Source organism: Mauremys mutica, chromosome 11, assembly GCF_020497125.1.
Source record: "Mauremys mutica isolate MM-2020 ecotype Southern chromosome 11, ASM2049712v1, whole genome shotgun sequence".
NCBI lineage: Eukaryota > Metazoa > Chordata > Testudines > Geoemydidae > Mauremys > Mauremys mutica.
In genome coordinates this window covers 55,633,748-55,652,138 of record NC_059082.1, presented here as the reverse complement: position 1 = coordinate 55,652,138, position 18,391 = coordinate 55,633,748, and the positions used below count along the sequence as shown (strand labels likewise).

Genomic DNA, 18,391 nt, shown 5'->3' with positions numbered 1-18,391 from the left:
TTGATCCTGGAAGGCATTTGTCTAACCTGTCTTTAGTCTGTATACAGATCTGAACCATGCCTTAAGAAACCTCATGTATAGTCTGGCATGAGATATTATAAATGTGCTTGCCGCCATATGTCCCAGAAGCTGGAGGCAATGTCTGGCTGATGTTTGTGGGCTGGCTTGAATTGTCTAAATGAGTGTGGGCAGGCTGTGAAATCTGTGTTGCGGAAGGAGTGCTTTTGCTTGCAGTGAGTCAAGATTGGCCCCTATAAACTCCAAACACAGTACCAGAGTTAAGGTTGATTTTTGGACATGAACTTGTAGACCCAGCTTCATGAATATGTCCATAGTTCCAGGGGTGACTCGTAGGGCATCTCTGAAGGAGTGGGGCCTGAGGAGACAGTCGTCTAAGTATGTTTAAATCATAATCCTCGGGATGTGTAGATAAGTCAATACTATGGAAAGGACTTTGGAGAACATTCTGGGAGCCGAAGAGAGGCCAAAAGGAAGTATTCTGTACTGGTAATAATCCTGACTGAGGGTAAACCAAAGGAATTATCTTTGGGATGGTAAAATGGATATGTGGAAATATGCATCCTGGAGGTCAAGGGCTGAGACCCAATCTCCCTGTTCCAGAGATGGAATAATCACTGCTATTGTGACCATCTTGAGTTTTTCTGCCTTCAGGTACTTCTTCAGTGCTCTGAGGTCCAGTATGGGTCTCCAACCTCCTTTTTTCTTGGGGATCAGGAAATATCGAGAATAAAAACCTTTTGCCTCTGAGATGTACCGGAACAGGTTCTATGGCTTCCAGGCATAGGAGGTGATCTATGTCCTGTCTTGACAGTCTCTCGTAAGAAAGGTCCCTGAAGAGGGGATGGGGAGAGAGGTGAAATGAATAAAGTATCCATTGCAGAAAATCTCCAAAACACATTTGTCAGTAGCTATGTGTTCCCAATTTTGAAGAAACAGAGCAAGACAGCATCTGAAGGGATGCGGAAGGTCTGAAAGTTGCAGCTAATGCTGTAGGGAGTGGTCTCTCAAAGCCTTGACCAAGACATCAAAACTGGTGTTTCGAGGTGGAAGGTTTTGATGTTGAAGATTGAGGGGCAGAGGGTTTAACACCTATGAAATGTAGACTTCTTTTGCTATGGCTCATAATAGCACTGTGGAGGGGACTGTGGCTGACATCATGTGTGGGAACACTGAGGACTAAATTTCCTTTTCTGACCCAGTGTGTAGATCCCCAATGACCATAGTGTGTCTCTACAATTTTGAGAATGTGGAGCAATGCCTCAGTCTTAACTGCAAACAATTTTGTGGATTTGAAAGTGAGATCTTCTACCATCATCTAAACCTTTGGGAGCCCCAAAAGGTATAACCATTATATGTCCATTGCATCATGACCACTGTTGATACCAAGCGGGCCATTGTATTCACAGCACCTAGTGCAGTCTGGAGTGCTGTTCTCATCACTAGCTGCCCCTCATATACAATGGCCTGAAATTGTTCTCGTTGTGATTCTGGCAGGTGGTCAATAAAAGCATTAAGTGTGGTGTAGTTCTTGTGGTTGCATTTCGCTGTTAAGCCTGGTAATTTGCAATTGTGAACTGCAAGGTCAATGAAGAGTAGGTTTTCCTTCCAAACAAGTCAAACTTTTTCCAGTCCCTATCATAAGAGGTAGATTTCATGTGATGTTGGCGGCCACGGGAGTTCATTGCATCCCTCCACCAGGTGTAGTTTCAACTTTAGTTCCTGGCTTTTTTGGTATCTGGCTTTTAGCTGCTAGCAAAAATGTGAAATGTGACTGCTAGCAGTCGATGGAGAGTGATCGGGGATCGATTTATTGCCTCTCCAAGGCATTGCACACAGAAGGAATGTCTGTCTGTAACCACTATGGCTTCCCTGCCAGAGAGGTGCCTCTTAAACCCAGGGGAACCAGGCATGCCCTTACTGGGGGCAATCCCTTGCGGGTGGGGGGTGGGGGGAAGAGAAGGAGATAAAATAAAAACTAGGGGGTTGATTTATTTATTTTTAAACAAGGAAGGAAAAACTAACAGAAACCCCATAACACTAAGAAGAAAAGAGCAAATGAAAACTCTAAGGGAACATTTCTAAAGACCTAAAGTATCTGTGGCCTGGTCTACACTGGCTGGGGGAGGGGAGGGAATCGATCTTAAAGATATGCAACTTCAGCTACGAGAATAGTGTAGCTGAAGTCGATGTATCTTAGATCGACTTAGAATCACTTACTTTGTGTCCTCGCGGCGTGGGAACGACAGCCACCACTCCCCCGTCGACTTTGCTTCTGCCTCTCACCGAGCTGAAGTTCAGCAGTCGACAGAAGAGTGATCGGGGATTGATTTATTGTGTCTACACTACACACGATAAATCGATCCCCGATAGATCGATAGCTACTTGCCTATCCGGCAGATAGTGGAGACGTACCCTGTGAATGGATTGCTAATTGGTGGTTGAGAAGGAACTGAAGGTGGTTCACCTGCACAACACTAATTAGCCTTGAGGAACAGACAACACAAAGAAGGGAAAGAGCATGTACAGGCCCAACAGACACTGCTACCAAAGATCTCTGATCAGACGCGCAGGGACACAGACACACCTACAGGGGAGCACCCATAGGGACACATCTCAAAGAAGAACCAAACATGTCTGCGATGAGTTACAGAGAAGGCGACCAATCTAGGAGCAGAATCCAAAATGTCAAATGAAGCTCTAAGGGTGTCTGTCCACATTTTGACTCTCCTTGATGAGGGCATTGGCTAATTTACTATGCTCTTCTGGAAGATTATTTGTAAAAAGTGAAATTTTGTCCCAGATATGAAATGTGGATGTGGCCATCATTGCCTGATCATTTACAATTCTCATATTTAAGGAAGATGAAGAAAACAGCTTCCTTCCCAAAGGATCTAATCTTTTCCCCTCTCTGTCATTAGGGGCTTAGTCTAAATACCCAGATCTTGACCTCTATATTGTTGCTGCCAGTCCTAGGGAGTTAGGAGGAAGATGCACATGAAAGCATGAAAAACCCTCAAAGGATTTGGTACAGCTTGTCCACTTTCTTGGAAATAGGTTGGTAGGCTGGCTTGGGAGTCTGGAAGGCCCAGAGTCCATGGCTAGGGCATCTGTATAGCGGGGCGACCCTGGAGCCACAAATCCTGGGAGCCTATCTCAGGACTTCCAGGCTTCTGCCTATGTGGCCTGGAGCCTGGAAACCCTGAGAGCCCTGGCTCAGGCTGGAGTTCTGAGGGGTTAAAGGCTTCCTGCTCGAGAACTAGAAGCTGAGCCTTGGCTAGAGCCAGGATTCCCAGGCTCCACGAAAGGGAACCTGGAAGCCCTCACATGATGGGGCTTGATCTGGAGCCACATATCATGGAAACACAGGCTCCCCAGCACCCCCACCAGGTGAACTGGCAGGAAACTAGTCATGTTTCTGACAGAATCTGCCTGAGAATCAATGAAAATTCATCAAATCTAAACCATTTTTACAAAACTTTTCAGGTTAATAAATAAGCAGTATCTGATTAAACTGTTTCATCAGAATTTCCAACTAGTCCTATTGCAAAGATAACCTTCCAACATAATTAACCATGGAATCCATTCCTCCTCTGAACGTGACTGACACCCAAACTTAGAATGCAAGCTGTTCAGGACAGGGGATCTCTAGCATTATATGTTTGCACTATGCTCAGTACAGTGGTGTCTCTGTACTGCTCGAGGACAACAAAAACTAAATACTGCATTAGTGTAACTAAAACCTGTCTCATATAATCCTGATAATGGAGAATATGTAAGCAATGCTTGAGTTAAGGATGCTGTCTTCAGCTCTTACCTGTGTGTGTCAGATCTTCATCTCCATGACTTGTACATAAACCCTCCTTTCTTACACTTCTGCCACTTCTCCTCCCACTAGCAGGACATTCAGGGGTGCAGCAATATTTGTTTGGAAGCTGGTCTAAAATGTCCAAGTCAATAGAACAGCCTTTACTGGTTACCATTTGTGTCTTCTCATCTCCATTTGCATTCCTACTGTTGGATCTCCCCAGTTCACTTACGTGACATTTGATAGTCTCATCAATTAGTCCTGGACAGCCCCTCATGGTGCCATCAGACTGCTCTTGAACTCTCACATCTAAAGGGTGCTCTGTAGCCAGCCAGGAGGGTTTCTGTTTATGGCACTTCTCTGTCACTCGGGAAGAGGACTGTAACCAAGATGGAGTTACACCTGAAGATTCAGATAATTTTCTTCCAGTTAGTTTTTCCATTTGCTCACTCATAGTAAGCTCGTCATCAGACTGAACATACTCCATAACTGCTGATTCTGACCCATCATTCTTGAGAGCCTTCGCAGACACAGGAGCTGATAACACCTTCAGATCTTCTTCTAATTTAGTCAATTTCTCTTTCCTAAAGTTGATGGAATTCATCATTTCCTCAGGGAGGTTTTCTTCTAAGGAAGATTTCCAGTGTAATGAAGCCCTGTCTGGCTGTGGGTATTTTAAAAACAGGTCCTCCTTATTGCCTGTGCTATTAGCTCCATTTGATTTTTTATTTCCTTGTGTAGAATGTGCAGCAATCTCTTGTCTATTGTCTTTAAGGTCAATTGTAGTGCTGAAATCAGTGGTTAGATCTCCACAGCCTTTTTCTAACTGACCATCGAATACAAGGTTCTCATCAATATATAGTTTCACATTCTTTGCACAAACGTCAAGTTCCTAAAGGAAATGAAATAGAAGCATGAAGATTTGTATTGTACTGCCCCATGTACCAGATATAACAGAATTGATATACTGACTCCAGAGTGAATAGGGAACATATTAATATAATATGATATTAATCCATATAAAGATACAAAACGTTTTTAAATGTAGGTTCCAAACAATCAGACTTTCATGGGGATCACTGTGGAGGTCCAGGAGAACAGAATTCCCCCTGCAGATTATGGGTCATCAGTATAGCAACTCCACAGATGCTAAAATAACCCATGAGCTGCTGCCCAGTAAACCTATAAATGGGAAGTTTTGGCTAGTAGATATGTGTAGTGGTGGACCCACTAGTCCAGCTATCACCCCAACCCCCTCTGCATCGTTGCAGGCAGAACTACCACAGAGTGGTACTCTGTCATGTTTAAGTGAAACCACAACACTTCCACTAAGGTCAGCATCTTCCAAGCCCCTCAGAAAGGGAGAAAGAAAACTTGGCTTTAGAGATTACAGGGTTGTTTTATTATATGATTGCGAAAGATAAAGACTCTTGGAAAAAATAAGACTGTCCTAAATTTCCTGTAAGAAGAAGCCAGTAAACTAAGGTTCCAAAATAGCTGCTGCTCTGTTGCTATTGTTTCAAATATAGTCAGAAGTTAAATTTTCTCTTTTATCACTGGTGTGGTTAGATGTTTGGCTGCGTGTGTGTGTTCTCCGTGTGCTGTCCCAGCTCTGCACAGCAGACTTTGAGCGAACCATCCAATGATCACAAGATTGATTAAGGTACGAAGGCACCCAGCCAGGTTTATTGCCGACGATGCATGGTCCTACCTCCCCGAATTAATGTCTACAATTACACTAGCACAAGTATGTCCATGACAATGGACACAGCTCAGTCAGTGAGATACTCTTTATACACCAATACAAACAAGTTACGTATTGCCCTTGACGTATCTGGGCGCCACCCATTGCCTTGTACCTGTTGGTTCGATCAAAACATCTCTAGCCATCATGCTGTCATCCTGACCTAATCTTTAGGATGAGTCAGTGTGTTCCTGTTATCTTTGGGGAATGTGCTGGTATCGGGGTGTTCTGGTACCATCCTTCTGGAATGTGTTTGCATGTATATTCTTGTACCTAACACTACTTAGGAATGTGTGTTTCTGCAATATCAGCCCTGTTATTGCCAGATTCCGTGAGCAGGGTCTGCCTCTAGATCATAGCCTGACTTTGCTTGATATTAGAAAAGCTTTGACCACTTCTTTAGTCCAGGCCTCAAGCCTCATACTAGGCTTCTGATACAAGGGCTTATGTTTCAGGACCTCTTCCTACTACAACTGGTACCCCAGAAAGGTATCTGGAAGTTGTGCAGGGATCCAGAATAAGAGTTAGAAAATGGAACGAGTTTACTGATCAAGATTACTTTTATTATTGTAAGCATGGCATGCATCTTCATGGTATCTGAATACCTTTTAAGACTTTAAGTTGAGGCATTCAAGACTTCAGTAAGAGAGCCCAAAAGTCCTGCTGTTTTCCCTCTTGCCTGCAGCTTTACCAGTCAGCTAGGAAACCAAAATTTGGAAAAGCCTCAGCAAAGAGGGCAAGTTTGATCTTAATTGTATTTCTGATGGATGTGAGTTCCAGAGGCATTGTCTGCTACCAAGAAAACTACCACCAGCATCTCCAACCTTCACCATTCGCTTGTGACATAAACTACACAGTAGGTTGAGACACTGAGGCATCCTTTATGGTGACTTGGGCTTACACCATTTAGGGAGGCTGATCTGATCCATCTGATGGATGGCAGACTTTATACAGATGAAATTTACTCCTAGGGGAATTCTGTGCCACTGCACAAGCACAGAATTAATATCCCCTGCAGATTTTACTCTTTCCCTGCAGAATAATTGATTCATGCACCCCTTCTGGGTAGTGTTCCCAAGTGGTTTAGGCATCAGGAGCAGCCAAAGGAGAAGTAAATCACTGCCTCAGGGTGTGAGGCTGGGCAGTGAATGCAAGACTCTGTCCCTCACATTTGCTACCTCAGTGTGCCCAGAGCCAGGGCATATTTAAATGCCGTTCCAGATCATGGCCTAACTTCACTCCTAAGAATGTGCTGCCCACAGCAAAGAAAAACCTGCAGCTGGCCTGTGCTCACGGGACTTGGGCTGCAGGGGCTGTTTCATTGCTGTGTAGACTACTAGACTAGGGCTTGAGCCCAGGCTCTAGGACCCTGCAGGGGAGTCCACTCACTTCACAGGAGGTGTGTGTGTGTAGGCAGTGCAGGAGGATGGGGAAATAATGTGTACACACATGCAGGGGTGTGCAGGAGAGAGGGAAAACAGGTCTGTGCACACAGGGGAATGTAGAGAATGCAAGAAGGGAAACTTGGTGAGATGCACCAGGGAATACAGAGAGGTGCAAGAAGCAGGTGGCATTTGAAGGACGGGGAGGAGGATGGAAAAAACTTGGGTGTACACTATGGCTGTTTTAAGCTGCTCTAGCAAAACAAAGCAGTTGTAAACCCAATTTAACTGGCCAATATGTTCTGGCTTCTTGTGCTGCTTCAGAGTGGCAGGAAGCAGCCACATTGGTGCAACTGATCATCAAAGGCAACATTTAAAAAAAATGATATATGGTTGCTACTTCAAATCACTAGAAATATCACATGGTAACATTATACTTGGGTTTTTTGTTCATTTATGGAATTTTTAAATAAAAAAACAAGGAAATTCCCACATTAATTTTATCTTGTACCAAAACACTCACCATACCTGTACAGTTATTGCATGGTATCCCTTTAGGACAGAGTAAGGTGATTTGGGTGCCCTGGCAGCATTTTTCCATACATTAACATGTTTGGATTTACTGAAGTTTAATTTTAGTTCTGAATTTCCTGGATTTATTATATTTGGTTTGGGAATAATTGTGACATCTCTACTATATTTTACCCTATATACTGATTTATATTGTTAACCTTAACTCCATCAAAAAGGAATTAACTCAGGTAAGTCCTATGTCCTATTATACAGGAGGTCAGACTAGATTATCACAATGGTTTCTATAATCTATGAATCTTAGAACCAGAAAATGGAATTTTTCATTCAAAAATGTTTTGACAATTTCAAGACTTTTTCATCAACATTTTTTGAGTTGGGAGATTCATCAGAAGTGACCCTGTTTCAGAGGTTGTTTCGACGAAATAATATTTTTTGATGACCTTAACCTTTTTTGGTGCCTATAACCACCCCAGAGTGTTAATTCCTTGAGTAAGATATGCACACAACCCTAATGGCTATTGTTTTTCCACAGGTACCAAGAGGTTTGATTCCAAGACATATGCTCTAAAAAGTGTGGATCTACAGAGATAATTCTCAAAAAGAGGAAATGAATTTCATTGTGAGCCTTTTTATGAACAGTGAATTTCACAGATTAACACATTTCTTACGTGAATTAACACTTTAAAACACTAAATTTAGCAATCCCATTAATTCTATGTATCCCCAAAGTAAATAAAGGCAATAGTAATAAAGGCAATTTCCTTGAAGTGTATAGGTTTAGTCATTATTATACCTGCCTTTATAATTAATCCAGTAAATGTAGGTCTAGATCCAAAACCCAGTGAAATCAATGGATAGACTACTATTCACTTAATAGGCTTTAGATCAGTCCCTTAATCAGCCAGTTGTGTGATTTGGTGTGGGATTTCTCTTAAATTAGTAAACTTGCCTATGTTGGTGATTATCTAAGGGTATGTCTACACTACAAGAGTAGTTCGATTTAACTTAGGTCGAATTTGTGGATTCGACCTGATGAATTCGAATTTGTGTATCCACACTAAGGACACTAATTCGACTTTGTGAGTCCACACTAACGGGGCAAGCGTCGACATTGGAAGCGGTGCATTCTGGGCAGCTATCCCACAGTTCCCGCAGTCCCCGCTTCCCATTGGAATGCTGGGTAGAGCCCCCAATGCCTTCTGGGGGAAAAATGTGTCGAGGGTGGTTTTGGGTAACTGTCGTCATTCAACCGTCACTCCCGCCCTCTCTCCTTGAAAGCGCCGGCGGGAACTCTGTTCGCGCACTTTTCTGGTCAGTGACAGCGCGGACGCCACAGCACTGCGAGCATGGAGCCCGCTGCGATCATCGCTGCACTTATGGCCGTTGTCAACTCCTCGCACCTTATCGAACACCTCTTCCACAGTCAGCTGCTGAGAAATCGGGCGAGGAGGCTCCGGCAGCGCGGTGAGGACATGAAGTGTGAGAGTGGCACAGACCTCTCACAAAGCACGGGATCCCGCGCCGCGGAGATCATGGTGGCAATGGGTCACGTTCATGCTATGGGATGGCGATTCTGGGCCCGGGAAACAAGCACGGACTGGTGGGACGGCATAGTGCTGCAGGTCTGGGATGAATCACAGTGGCTGCGAAACTTCAGGATGCGTAAGGGCACTTTCCTTGAACTGTGTGACTTGCTGGCCCCTGCCCTGAAGCGCCAGGACACCCGGATGCAAGCAGCCCTGAGTGTGCAGAAGCGAGTGGCCATAGCCCTCTGGAAACTTGCAATGCCAGACAGCTACCGGTCAGTAGCAAACCACTTTGGCATGGGCAAATCTACCGTGGTGGTTGCTGTGATGCAAGTAGCCCACGCAATCGTTGACCTACTGCTCTCAAAGGTAGTGACCCTGGGAAACGTCCAGGTCGTCATAGATGGCTTCGCTGCGATGGGATTCCCAAACTGCGGTGGGGCTATAGATGGCACTCACATCCCTATCCTGGGACCGGCCCACCAGGCCAGCCAGTATATTAACCGAAAGGGCTACTTTTCAATGGTGCTGCAAGCACTGGTGGACCATAGGGGACATTTTACCAACATCTACGTCGGGTGGCCGGGCAAGGTTCATGACGCGCGTGTGTTCAGGAACTCTGGTCTGTTTAGACGCCTGCAGGAAGGTAGTTTCTTCCCGGACCACAAAGTAAGGGTTGGGGATGTGGAGATGCCTACAGTGATCCTCGGGGACCCAGTCTACCCGCTAATGCCCTGGCTCATGAAGCCCTATACAGGCGCCCTGGACAGTGACAAGGAGCTCTTCAACTACCGGCTGAGCAAGTGCAGAATGGTGGTGGAGTGTGCTTTCGGACATCTCAAGGGGAGATGGAGGAGCTTACTCACTCGCTCGGATCTCAGCGAAACCAATATCCCCATTGTTATTGCAGCTTGCTGTGTGCTCCACAATCTCTGTGAGAGCAAGGGGGAGACCTTTATGGCGGGATGGGAGGTTGAGGCAAATCGCATGGCTGCTGATTACGCTCAGCCAGACACCCGTGCGATTAGAAGAGCCCAGCGGGAAGCGCTGTGCATCCGGGAGGCTTTGAAAGCTAGGTTCCTCAGAGAGCAGGGTAACCTATGACTGTCCAGTCTCTTTACAGAGAAGCTGAACCTGCCCCTGTTTCAGTTACTATTGACTTTTTTCAGCGGTTACATACCCCGTTCACCAGGTTTCCCCCCTTCCAACAGACGTTTAAAAATAAAATTATTGGAACATTTTTAATTAACAAAGTTTTCTTTACTAACGAATTCTCGTTCAAGGATTCCAACAGGGACGCAGACTGTGGTGGGTACGGTGTGCAGTGATGTACAGACCGCTTCTACACTCGAGGACTGACAGGCTCCTGCTCCTACAGCGGTCTCTGGGGGGAGGACGATTACCGGAGGGTGTGCAGGAAGGGGTGGGTTTGCAGGAAGGGGTGAGGAGTGTGTGGGAAGGGTGAGTAGGTGTGGGGGGATGATGGCTCTGGCTGGGGCTCAGGGCATCGGAGAGGTTCATGGCTAGGGTGGAAGGGCATGGTAAGGGCAGCCTGCCTTGCCATTTGTGGATGCCAGGCGCTCGGACCCTGGGGCAACATACACCTCCCAGACTGACCTGGGGCAGCAGACACCTCGCAGAGTGACCCGGGTGCCTAGTGACTGCACTCTGTGTGTGACATGCTGTTGATCCTGCCCCCATGTCTGTACCCTGTTAATGGTGGCTGTCCTATGCAATTAACAAACCCCTCCCCCTCCCCTTCACACAAAGTCTTCTGCAAAGAAACATGACGGAAACAGTAATGAACAGCAAACTATTTTTAATACTCAACTACACAGTTGGGGGATGAAACTGGGATTTGGGATCGGGTGAGCCAGGAAGGCAAGCAATTCTCATACTTTAGGGAATGAGAGCTGTTTGGTACATGAGCGCTCTGCTGGGGTGGAGTGACAGTTTTCACGGCCCCTAGTGCCCCTCCTTCTTGTGATTTTGGGTGAGGGGGGGACAGGACTTTGTGGCGGGGGAGGGCGGTTGCAGATACAGTTCAGGGGGGCTCTCTGCTCCTGCCTGCGGTCCTGCAGAACATCCACAAGGCGCCGGAGCGTGTCTGTTTGCTCCCTCATTAGTCCAAGCAGCGTTTGAGTCGCCTGCTGGTCTTCCTGCCGCCACCTGTCCTCCCGTTCGCTGTGTGAGCGCTGCTGCTGAGAGAGGGTCTCCCTCCACTGGCTCCTGCTGGGCCACCTCGGCTCTGGAGCAGGCCATGAGTTCAGCGAACATCTCGTCCCGAGTCTTTTTCTTTCGCCGCCTAATCTGCGCCAGCCTCTGTGAGGGGGATGCCGGGGCAGTTCGGGAAAGAGCCGCAGCTGTGTGATGGGAAAAAGGAAGTGATTTCCTTCCAAAGATACATGTTTGCGAACACTGAACACAGTCTACTCAGTTTCTGTGAACAAGACCATACAGGGCACCTAATCTCATGTGCTCTCAGGACAAGTTCGAATTTTCGGCATTCGCTTTCATTGCCTGGGGTCTTGCACTGGAGATCGGACAAGCGGGGCAGGACAGCAGAATCCGTGTAGCAGCCAGGCCTGGTAAGCCGTAAACTTTAGGCTACTTAACAGTTAATGGATAGCAGTGCCCTCCTGCTGCAGGCAATCTGGAAAGCATAAACTATGACCGTGTTCCAGCCCCTCGCGGCTGTCCCCGGGAAAGATCCCTGTATGCTTTTCCTCTGCAGCCTACAACACGTGGCTGTTAAACGACGGTCATTGTTATGCAAATGAAAAGTCAAGCATTCACAATAGTAACATTAAAGTAATTCCCCTAATTAGATGCAGCGGTCGCCGAGCGAGATCACCCTGAGGCGGGTCTCCAGGAGATACAGAGAGCAAATGCTGCGTGAATCCCTGCACAGACCAGGGCCCTATGCTGCCATGCTGGTCGAGGCGATGCTCCCATTATACCTCAGGATGGCCTGGCGCGGAAGAGTGTGCTTCCACGGAGCACCCAACAAGGCACCTCTCCCCAGGAACCTCCTGCGGAGGCTTTTCGAGTACCTCTCAGAGAGCTTCGTAGAACTGTCCCAAGAGGATTTCTGTTCGATCCCTATATGCATTGACCTTCTTTTTATATAGTTTTTATTCCTGTTTTGTTAAAAAATAAATGTTTACATGTTTATAGCACTTACCGACTGATCCTTCCCCTGATTCGGAGTCCGGGTTAACGGCTGGGGAGGGTTGGTAGGGGATCTCTGTGAGGGTGATGAAGAGTTCCTGGCTGTCGGGGAAAGCAGTATTGTAACCGCTGTCGCCTGCCTCGTCCTCCACAAACCCTTCCTCATCTTCCCCATTGGCGAACATCGCCGAGAAACTGCCCCTCGACACTATCCCATCCTCAGAGTCCACGGTCACTGGTGGGGCAGTGGTGGCAGACCCACCGAGAATGGCATGCAGTGCCTCGTAGAAGCGGCATGTCTGGGGCTGGGCTCCGGAGCGTCCGTTTGCCGCTTTGATTTTTTGGTAGCCTTGTCTCAGGTCCTTGATTTTCACGCAGCACTGCGTTGCATCCCGGCTGTATCCTCTGAGTGCCATGGCTTTGGAGACCTTCTCGTAGGTCTTTGCATTCCGTTTTTTGGAGCGCAGCTCCGAAAGCACAGACTCATCGCCCCACACAGCGATCAGATCCAAGACTTCCCGGTCAGTCCATGCTGGGGCCCTCTTTCTACTCTGAGATTGCATGGACTCCTCTGCTGGAGAGCTCTACATCGCTGCCAGTGCTGCTGAGCTCGCCACGACGTCCACACAGGAAATGAGATTCAAACTGGCCAGACAGGAAAAGGAATTCAAATTTTCCCGGTGCTTTTCCTGTATGGCTGATCAGAACATCTGAGCTCGGACTGCTGTCCAGAGCGTCAACAGAGTGGTGCAGTGTGGGATAGCTCCCAGAACTACTAAGTTCGATTTGCATCCACACCTAGCCTAATTCGACATAGCCATGTCGAATTTAGCGCTACTCCCCTCGTCGGGGTGGAGTACCGAATTCGAACTAAAGAGCCCTCTAGATCGAATTAAATGGCTTCCTGGTGTGGACGGGTGCACGGTTAATTCGAATTAACGCTGCTAAATTCGAATTAAAGTCCTAGTGTAGACCAGGCCTAAGATATCACCTTGATCACATTTGCATTAAAATCAATACATGCAGCAGTCGCCTTCAGAAGTGCCCTTAAATTTTAATCAATAATGATAGTGAGACAGTACTTTTTATTTGAGATGTCCCATAAATTAATACACATTTTCACTTAAATCAGTTAAATTTTCTGTAGTAATTGTGTGGTGGGTTCTAATAGTTTTCTTTCCACCACTTCTTTTGACCTTCAGTCGCCTGTTTTAAAATCCTAGATCCCTAAACAGTCTCAACAATTCCAGTTTCTGTTTAAGTACTTGTTCAAACTGAGTTTAGCTTTGCATGGTATTGCAAAAATATTCGGGATTCACTTGAGATACATTTAGACACTTCTCCCCACTCATGGATATTTTGAGGGGTAGAAAGAAGGGGAAGCAGGTGGTGATACTCATGATCTTAAAAAAATAGTAGTTTTGGTCAGGATTTATTTTAGCAGGGAAGGGAGTGATCAGAGGGCTGTTATAAGTTAAATTGTAAAGCTCTTTATTATTTATTTCTTTAAAAATACTTGAATAAAAATGAATACAGCAGAAATGATGCTAACTTTTCCATATCATAGATGATAGCGGACTATGCAGAATTGTTTTCTATTATTTCCTCACATGAAAAATAGTGGGCTAGATCCTCAGCTGGCATAAGTCAGCACTGCTGCACAGGAGTCAATATGACTACACTAGTTTGTACTAGCTGAGAACCTGGCCGCAGTAGGGGTTTTCCAACTATTTCATGTATCTAATCAAATCAATATACAGTTACATTTGCGACATATTCAACACATGGTGACAACAGATCAGTATTATTTACTCCACAAATAGAATTCCTTTTCAAAGGGTTCAGAAAGGTCCATTGTATCCCCCCTGTTTACAGTATAACATCCTGTAACCCACATTTAATACACACAGCAACAAGGATTCCAGAAAATAATTTAAGCTGGTGTTATATTGTGTTTGTTAAGACTGTTTCCTCTGTGGCAATTTCTATACATTTGTATTGCCATATGCTTATATAAGAACACAGATGAGAGCAAGTCAGAAAGGATAAAGCTTATCTCATTTATAATCCAGAACAGAAAATCCTCTTTTACTCAGTACCTGGGAATTTTCTGAACTGAACATCATAGTGTACTAACTAGAATAATTTCACAGTGAATTTCAGACATATGAATCAGTAACCATCTGCCATGTAATGTCTCTTGCACTGCTAGAATATTTTAAAGTTTTAACATGCATCCGCAGATCGTACATGCCAAATTTCAAGTGACAAAAACTACAGGAACCTGAGTTGGAGAGTCAATCAATCTCTCTCTTGTAAATCATCTACAAAATAATCATGTGATCAGACAAATAGTCTTCTCTATTCTGATAATATAACCCAAACAGAGACCTGCACATTGAGATGCACTTACCTTTCAGCGTCTCAATTTCTGATTACCAGTAAAGCCACAAAAAACACTCTATGCCAGGATTTTGTTACCCCTTTTGAAATACTAGCAAGGATCTGAAAGAGAATACTGACTTTGTTGGTGAAAACACTATGCGTTGCATTTCTACCACTTAGAATTAAGACAACAACAAACCCCCACAGAAGATGAGACATCCCTCCAGCTCCCCCTTCCTATTAGAGCAGACAATACCTATATTTATTTCACACTTTTGGAAGGAAGGTCAAACTGAGTCTATCTAGGTCTAAGGTGAGTGTACACAGCAAAGAGTTGAGAAGAAGCTGCTTACACTAAGAGTCGTCGTGTTGTAATTCCAAATCTTGATCTTAGATATACCAAAGTCACGTGACCGACTGGGATTGCGGATAACAAAGTAAAGCTGAACTGGCGCATGAAAAGGGCACGTCCACAGGAAACGCTCCTTGGTGCTCTAAAACACGGACAAGCAGAGATTGTTAGTAATAGGCTTTTCTTCTCCTGAAGCAAAGTAGTTGTGATTAACTCACAGCTCACTAGAAAAAGGGAGCAGAGAGCCCAAGTCACAGGAACAACAAATTGACAGACAAGACTGCTAAAGAGAAAGCAAAAGGAGAAAACCTTTAACCCCAGGCTCCAAAGTGTACACTCTACTCTCCTGCCTGCAGAAAAGCACAGAGCAGATGGGCTATTAAATATAGGTCTGCTACCTGCTGTGCTTGTGAGAAGTTTGCATGCTCACCAGTGCTCAGACTGTCTGCAATGCTTTGTACGTGCAGGGTCAAAACCAGTTCACAGTTTATTTTAATCAAATTAATCAGCTTTGCCAGTTGAGGAGGGTGGGGGGGGGGAGGGAGTATGATTTGTGCCCACCACACTGAGAAAAAAGATTAATACAATTTCTGAAGGTACATTTCTGGTTTAACCCTTGGGAATAAGGGACTCGACGTTATTTTCTGTACTGCTCATGCTTTACCAGACTCCTTTGCAGACAATTTTAGACCTGGAGCTTACAGATCTACAGAGGTGTGTGCTTGATGTTTTTGAAGCCTCACAGAGAACCACATTATGGATCTGAGTAGACATCTGCAAATGGACAAAGGGGATTAAAAAACACACGAATGTAGCCTCTGTAGCCTGCAACGATCTACCTCCGCATGCAGCTACTGAGTTTATATCATGGGGTCAGAGAGCAAAACCCATAATCCCCACCCCAGTTACTGAGACCCTCCTGTGCTATTACACTGCCAACCGCAGGGAAAAGAGTAAGAAGCAAGGGGTTTCAAAAGCCAAGAGGAAAAGGATGGGACATGTTCTGGCAACCAGAAAGGATGGTATTTTGGCAGCTATAGGTAAAGTCAGGTGAGGGTGCACAGTATGAGAGCTTCTTGAAAATTTTCTGTTGAACAGTTTTTTCAACAGAAAACTGAGTTTTTGACAAGAATTTTTTGTGAAAAGTGTGCTTTCTGTGGAAATTTTTTATTTTTGGTCAAAAATTGAATGACCAACCCCCAAAATATTTCAGACAAACCCCCAAATATTTCAATTTAGAAATACAGCTGCAGTCCCACAAGAGAGTTCAGTTGTCTCATATTCCCTTTCCCCTCTATTTCTGACCAGCTCAGTATAGGAGGGTTTCAGAGTGGTAGTGGGTTTTAGAAAGTTGGGGAATGGGAGTCACTGGAGTGGTGGCGGGGACTGACTGACTGTTTCCATTCCTCCAAAGCACTCCTTTTCCTCTGGACCACCTCATTCTCCTCTTTAAAATTCTTCCATTGAAGTTGATGTGGAAGTCATTAGAAAGTTAAAATTTTTATTCTTGCCTTCAAGGCTACAGGCAGCTCTGCTCCTGCTTATAGTTTGCAAGAACCCCACAAACCTCAGTCTCTTTTGTTCTCAGTGGAAGGTGTATGTCTTAAAACTTGCCTTTGACCATATAGACACATAACACAGAGTACATGTAATTTATAAAAAAACACACATACCACCAAAACGAAACATTATACTGCACACACAATTTTCCCCTGGGAAGAGCATGATAGAAAGATCAAACCACATGTGATAGAATTTAGTCACATTGCACCATAGCGGAAGACATGCAGTATAAGAACTTGCATAGAATAGGACAGAATAATATGCCACACTTCACTGTTACATCTGAGTGGCTCACATACACTAATCAATGTATCTTCAGACAGTGTGTGAAGGAGAGAAGTACAATATTATCCCTATTTTACAAACTGGGAACTGAGGGTCAGAGAGATTAAGGGTCAATTTTTCAAAAAGCACCTACATCACTTAGAACCTGAAGTACAATTAACTTTCAGTAGAACTTAAAGACTTCTGAAAATTTTAACTCAAATGACTTGCTGAAAGTCACACAGTGAGTGTATGGCCAAGGTGAAAGCCTAGCTGTAGGGAACTCAATAGTAGTTTTGCCACAGATCTCAGTGGGACCAGGATTTCATCCCAGAACTCTTGAGTTCAATGGCTTTACCACAGAGCATCCTTTCTCCTCCCCCACCTCTCACTGCCTCAGCTTCATCCAATGTTTCCAACCTGCACACCCCTTTTGTTCAATTCTTTCACTCATCTTCATGCCACTCCTATGCCTGGAACACCTTGTCTTTCTACTCCATCCAGTGATTGCCCTTGGCAAAAGGTTAGCAGTGGGGTGTCCCAAACTTCTGTCCTAAGATCAGTGTTTAATATATATTAGGAGTCTGGAAAAAGAAGTGAAGGTGCAAAATTTTCAGAAGACACAATTATTTAGGTTAATCACTAGAAGAAAAACAAGGAAATGCAGAAGGGTCACAAGACTTTCCAGAAAAATTCTATCTTGGCAGATAGATACATTACATTGTAGTCCATTGTTTTATAAATTGTATGTGCTCCTGTATTTAAAGCCTGTATTACAGTGCAAACACACAAGGAGAGAGAATTACGGTCTCCTGACTTTTGAGCATGAAATTCTGCAAATCCTACATTTAAAATACCTGAGTAAGTGGTGAAATTCAGGTTTACATTTTTTTAGAAAGAAAATAACTTACTGAGAGATCATAAACTATAAAGAAAACTATTGAAATGAGGGAGCCTTTACAGATGGGATGAGGGGAGCTTACATTCAGGGTTCTATTGACCAGGCAAGAGAGATCCCCTGGAGAGTCAGCATTTCGGATATCCACATCATGAGGAGAGACAAACATCCTGACAGCATGTAAATCAAAGAATTCCACCTCCGTCAAGCCCACATTGACTGCATTCCCCCAATTGGAGAGGATTTCCATAGTCACATAAATGGCATCCTGTATTTCTGCCTTTGTTTGCAGCTGATCCTAAAAGAGAGATTGTTTATACATATAGATTATATACACAAAATATAGTAAAAGGATGTTATGGTTGCAAAGTCAGGCACTCGACAGTTAGGAAATGTCAGAATAAGGTTGTCTTTTGACCTCATGTGCATTATAATAGTCCTGCTCAACATCACACAGGAAGCCTATTGGAGAGTAAGGACTAGAACTCAGCACTCCTGGGGCCCAGTCCAGTCCCAAGAATTTAAACACAAGAGACTCTCCTTTCTCTTCTTGCAACTCTCTGCCTCATTCACTTCACTCTGTACAGTGAGTCAGGCAGGCATGTTCTGTAGAACAAACAGTATGTGAGCTGTAAGTAAAAACTGCCTCTGACAGAATATGCCTATGGAAGTCAAACTGAAGTTGCACAAACAACAAATATTTTGGCACCTTCTAATTCCTGGGTGCATGGCTTTGCAACCATAAT

The 18,391-nt window shown here is 44.7% G+C and overlaps 1 protein-coding gene across 7 annotated transcripts in view; it reads right to left on the bottom strand.

Annotated features, from left to right (window-relative positions):
• The window catches only part of LOC123344345 (katanin interacting protein), a 177,514-nt gene that overhangs the window by 86,106 nt on the left and 73,017 nt on the right, over window positions 1-18,391 (bottom strand). For 6 of the 7 annotated variants that reach the window (XM_044980454.1, XM_044980456.1, XM_044980452.1 and 3 more), the window contains 3 exons: window positions 17,731-17,943; window positions 14,922-15,062; window positions 3,836-4,718 (listed from right to left, as the gene is read on the bottom strand). In XM_044980454.1, coding sequence (XP_044836389.1) covers window positions 3,836-4,718; window positions 14,922-15,062; window positions 17,731-17,943 — 1,237 coding nt within the window. The remainder of the gene's footprint in view (window positions 1-3,835; window positions 4,719-14,921; window positions 15,063-17,730; window positions 17,944-18,391) is intronic. The other variant, XM_044980455.1, reaches the window with a different exon arrangement.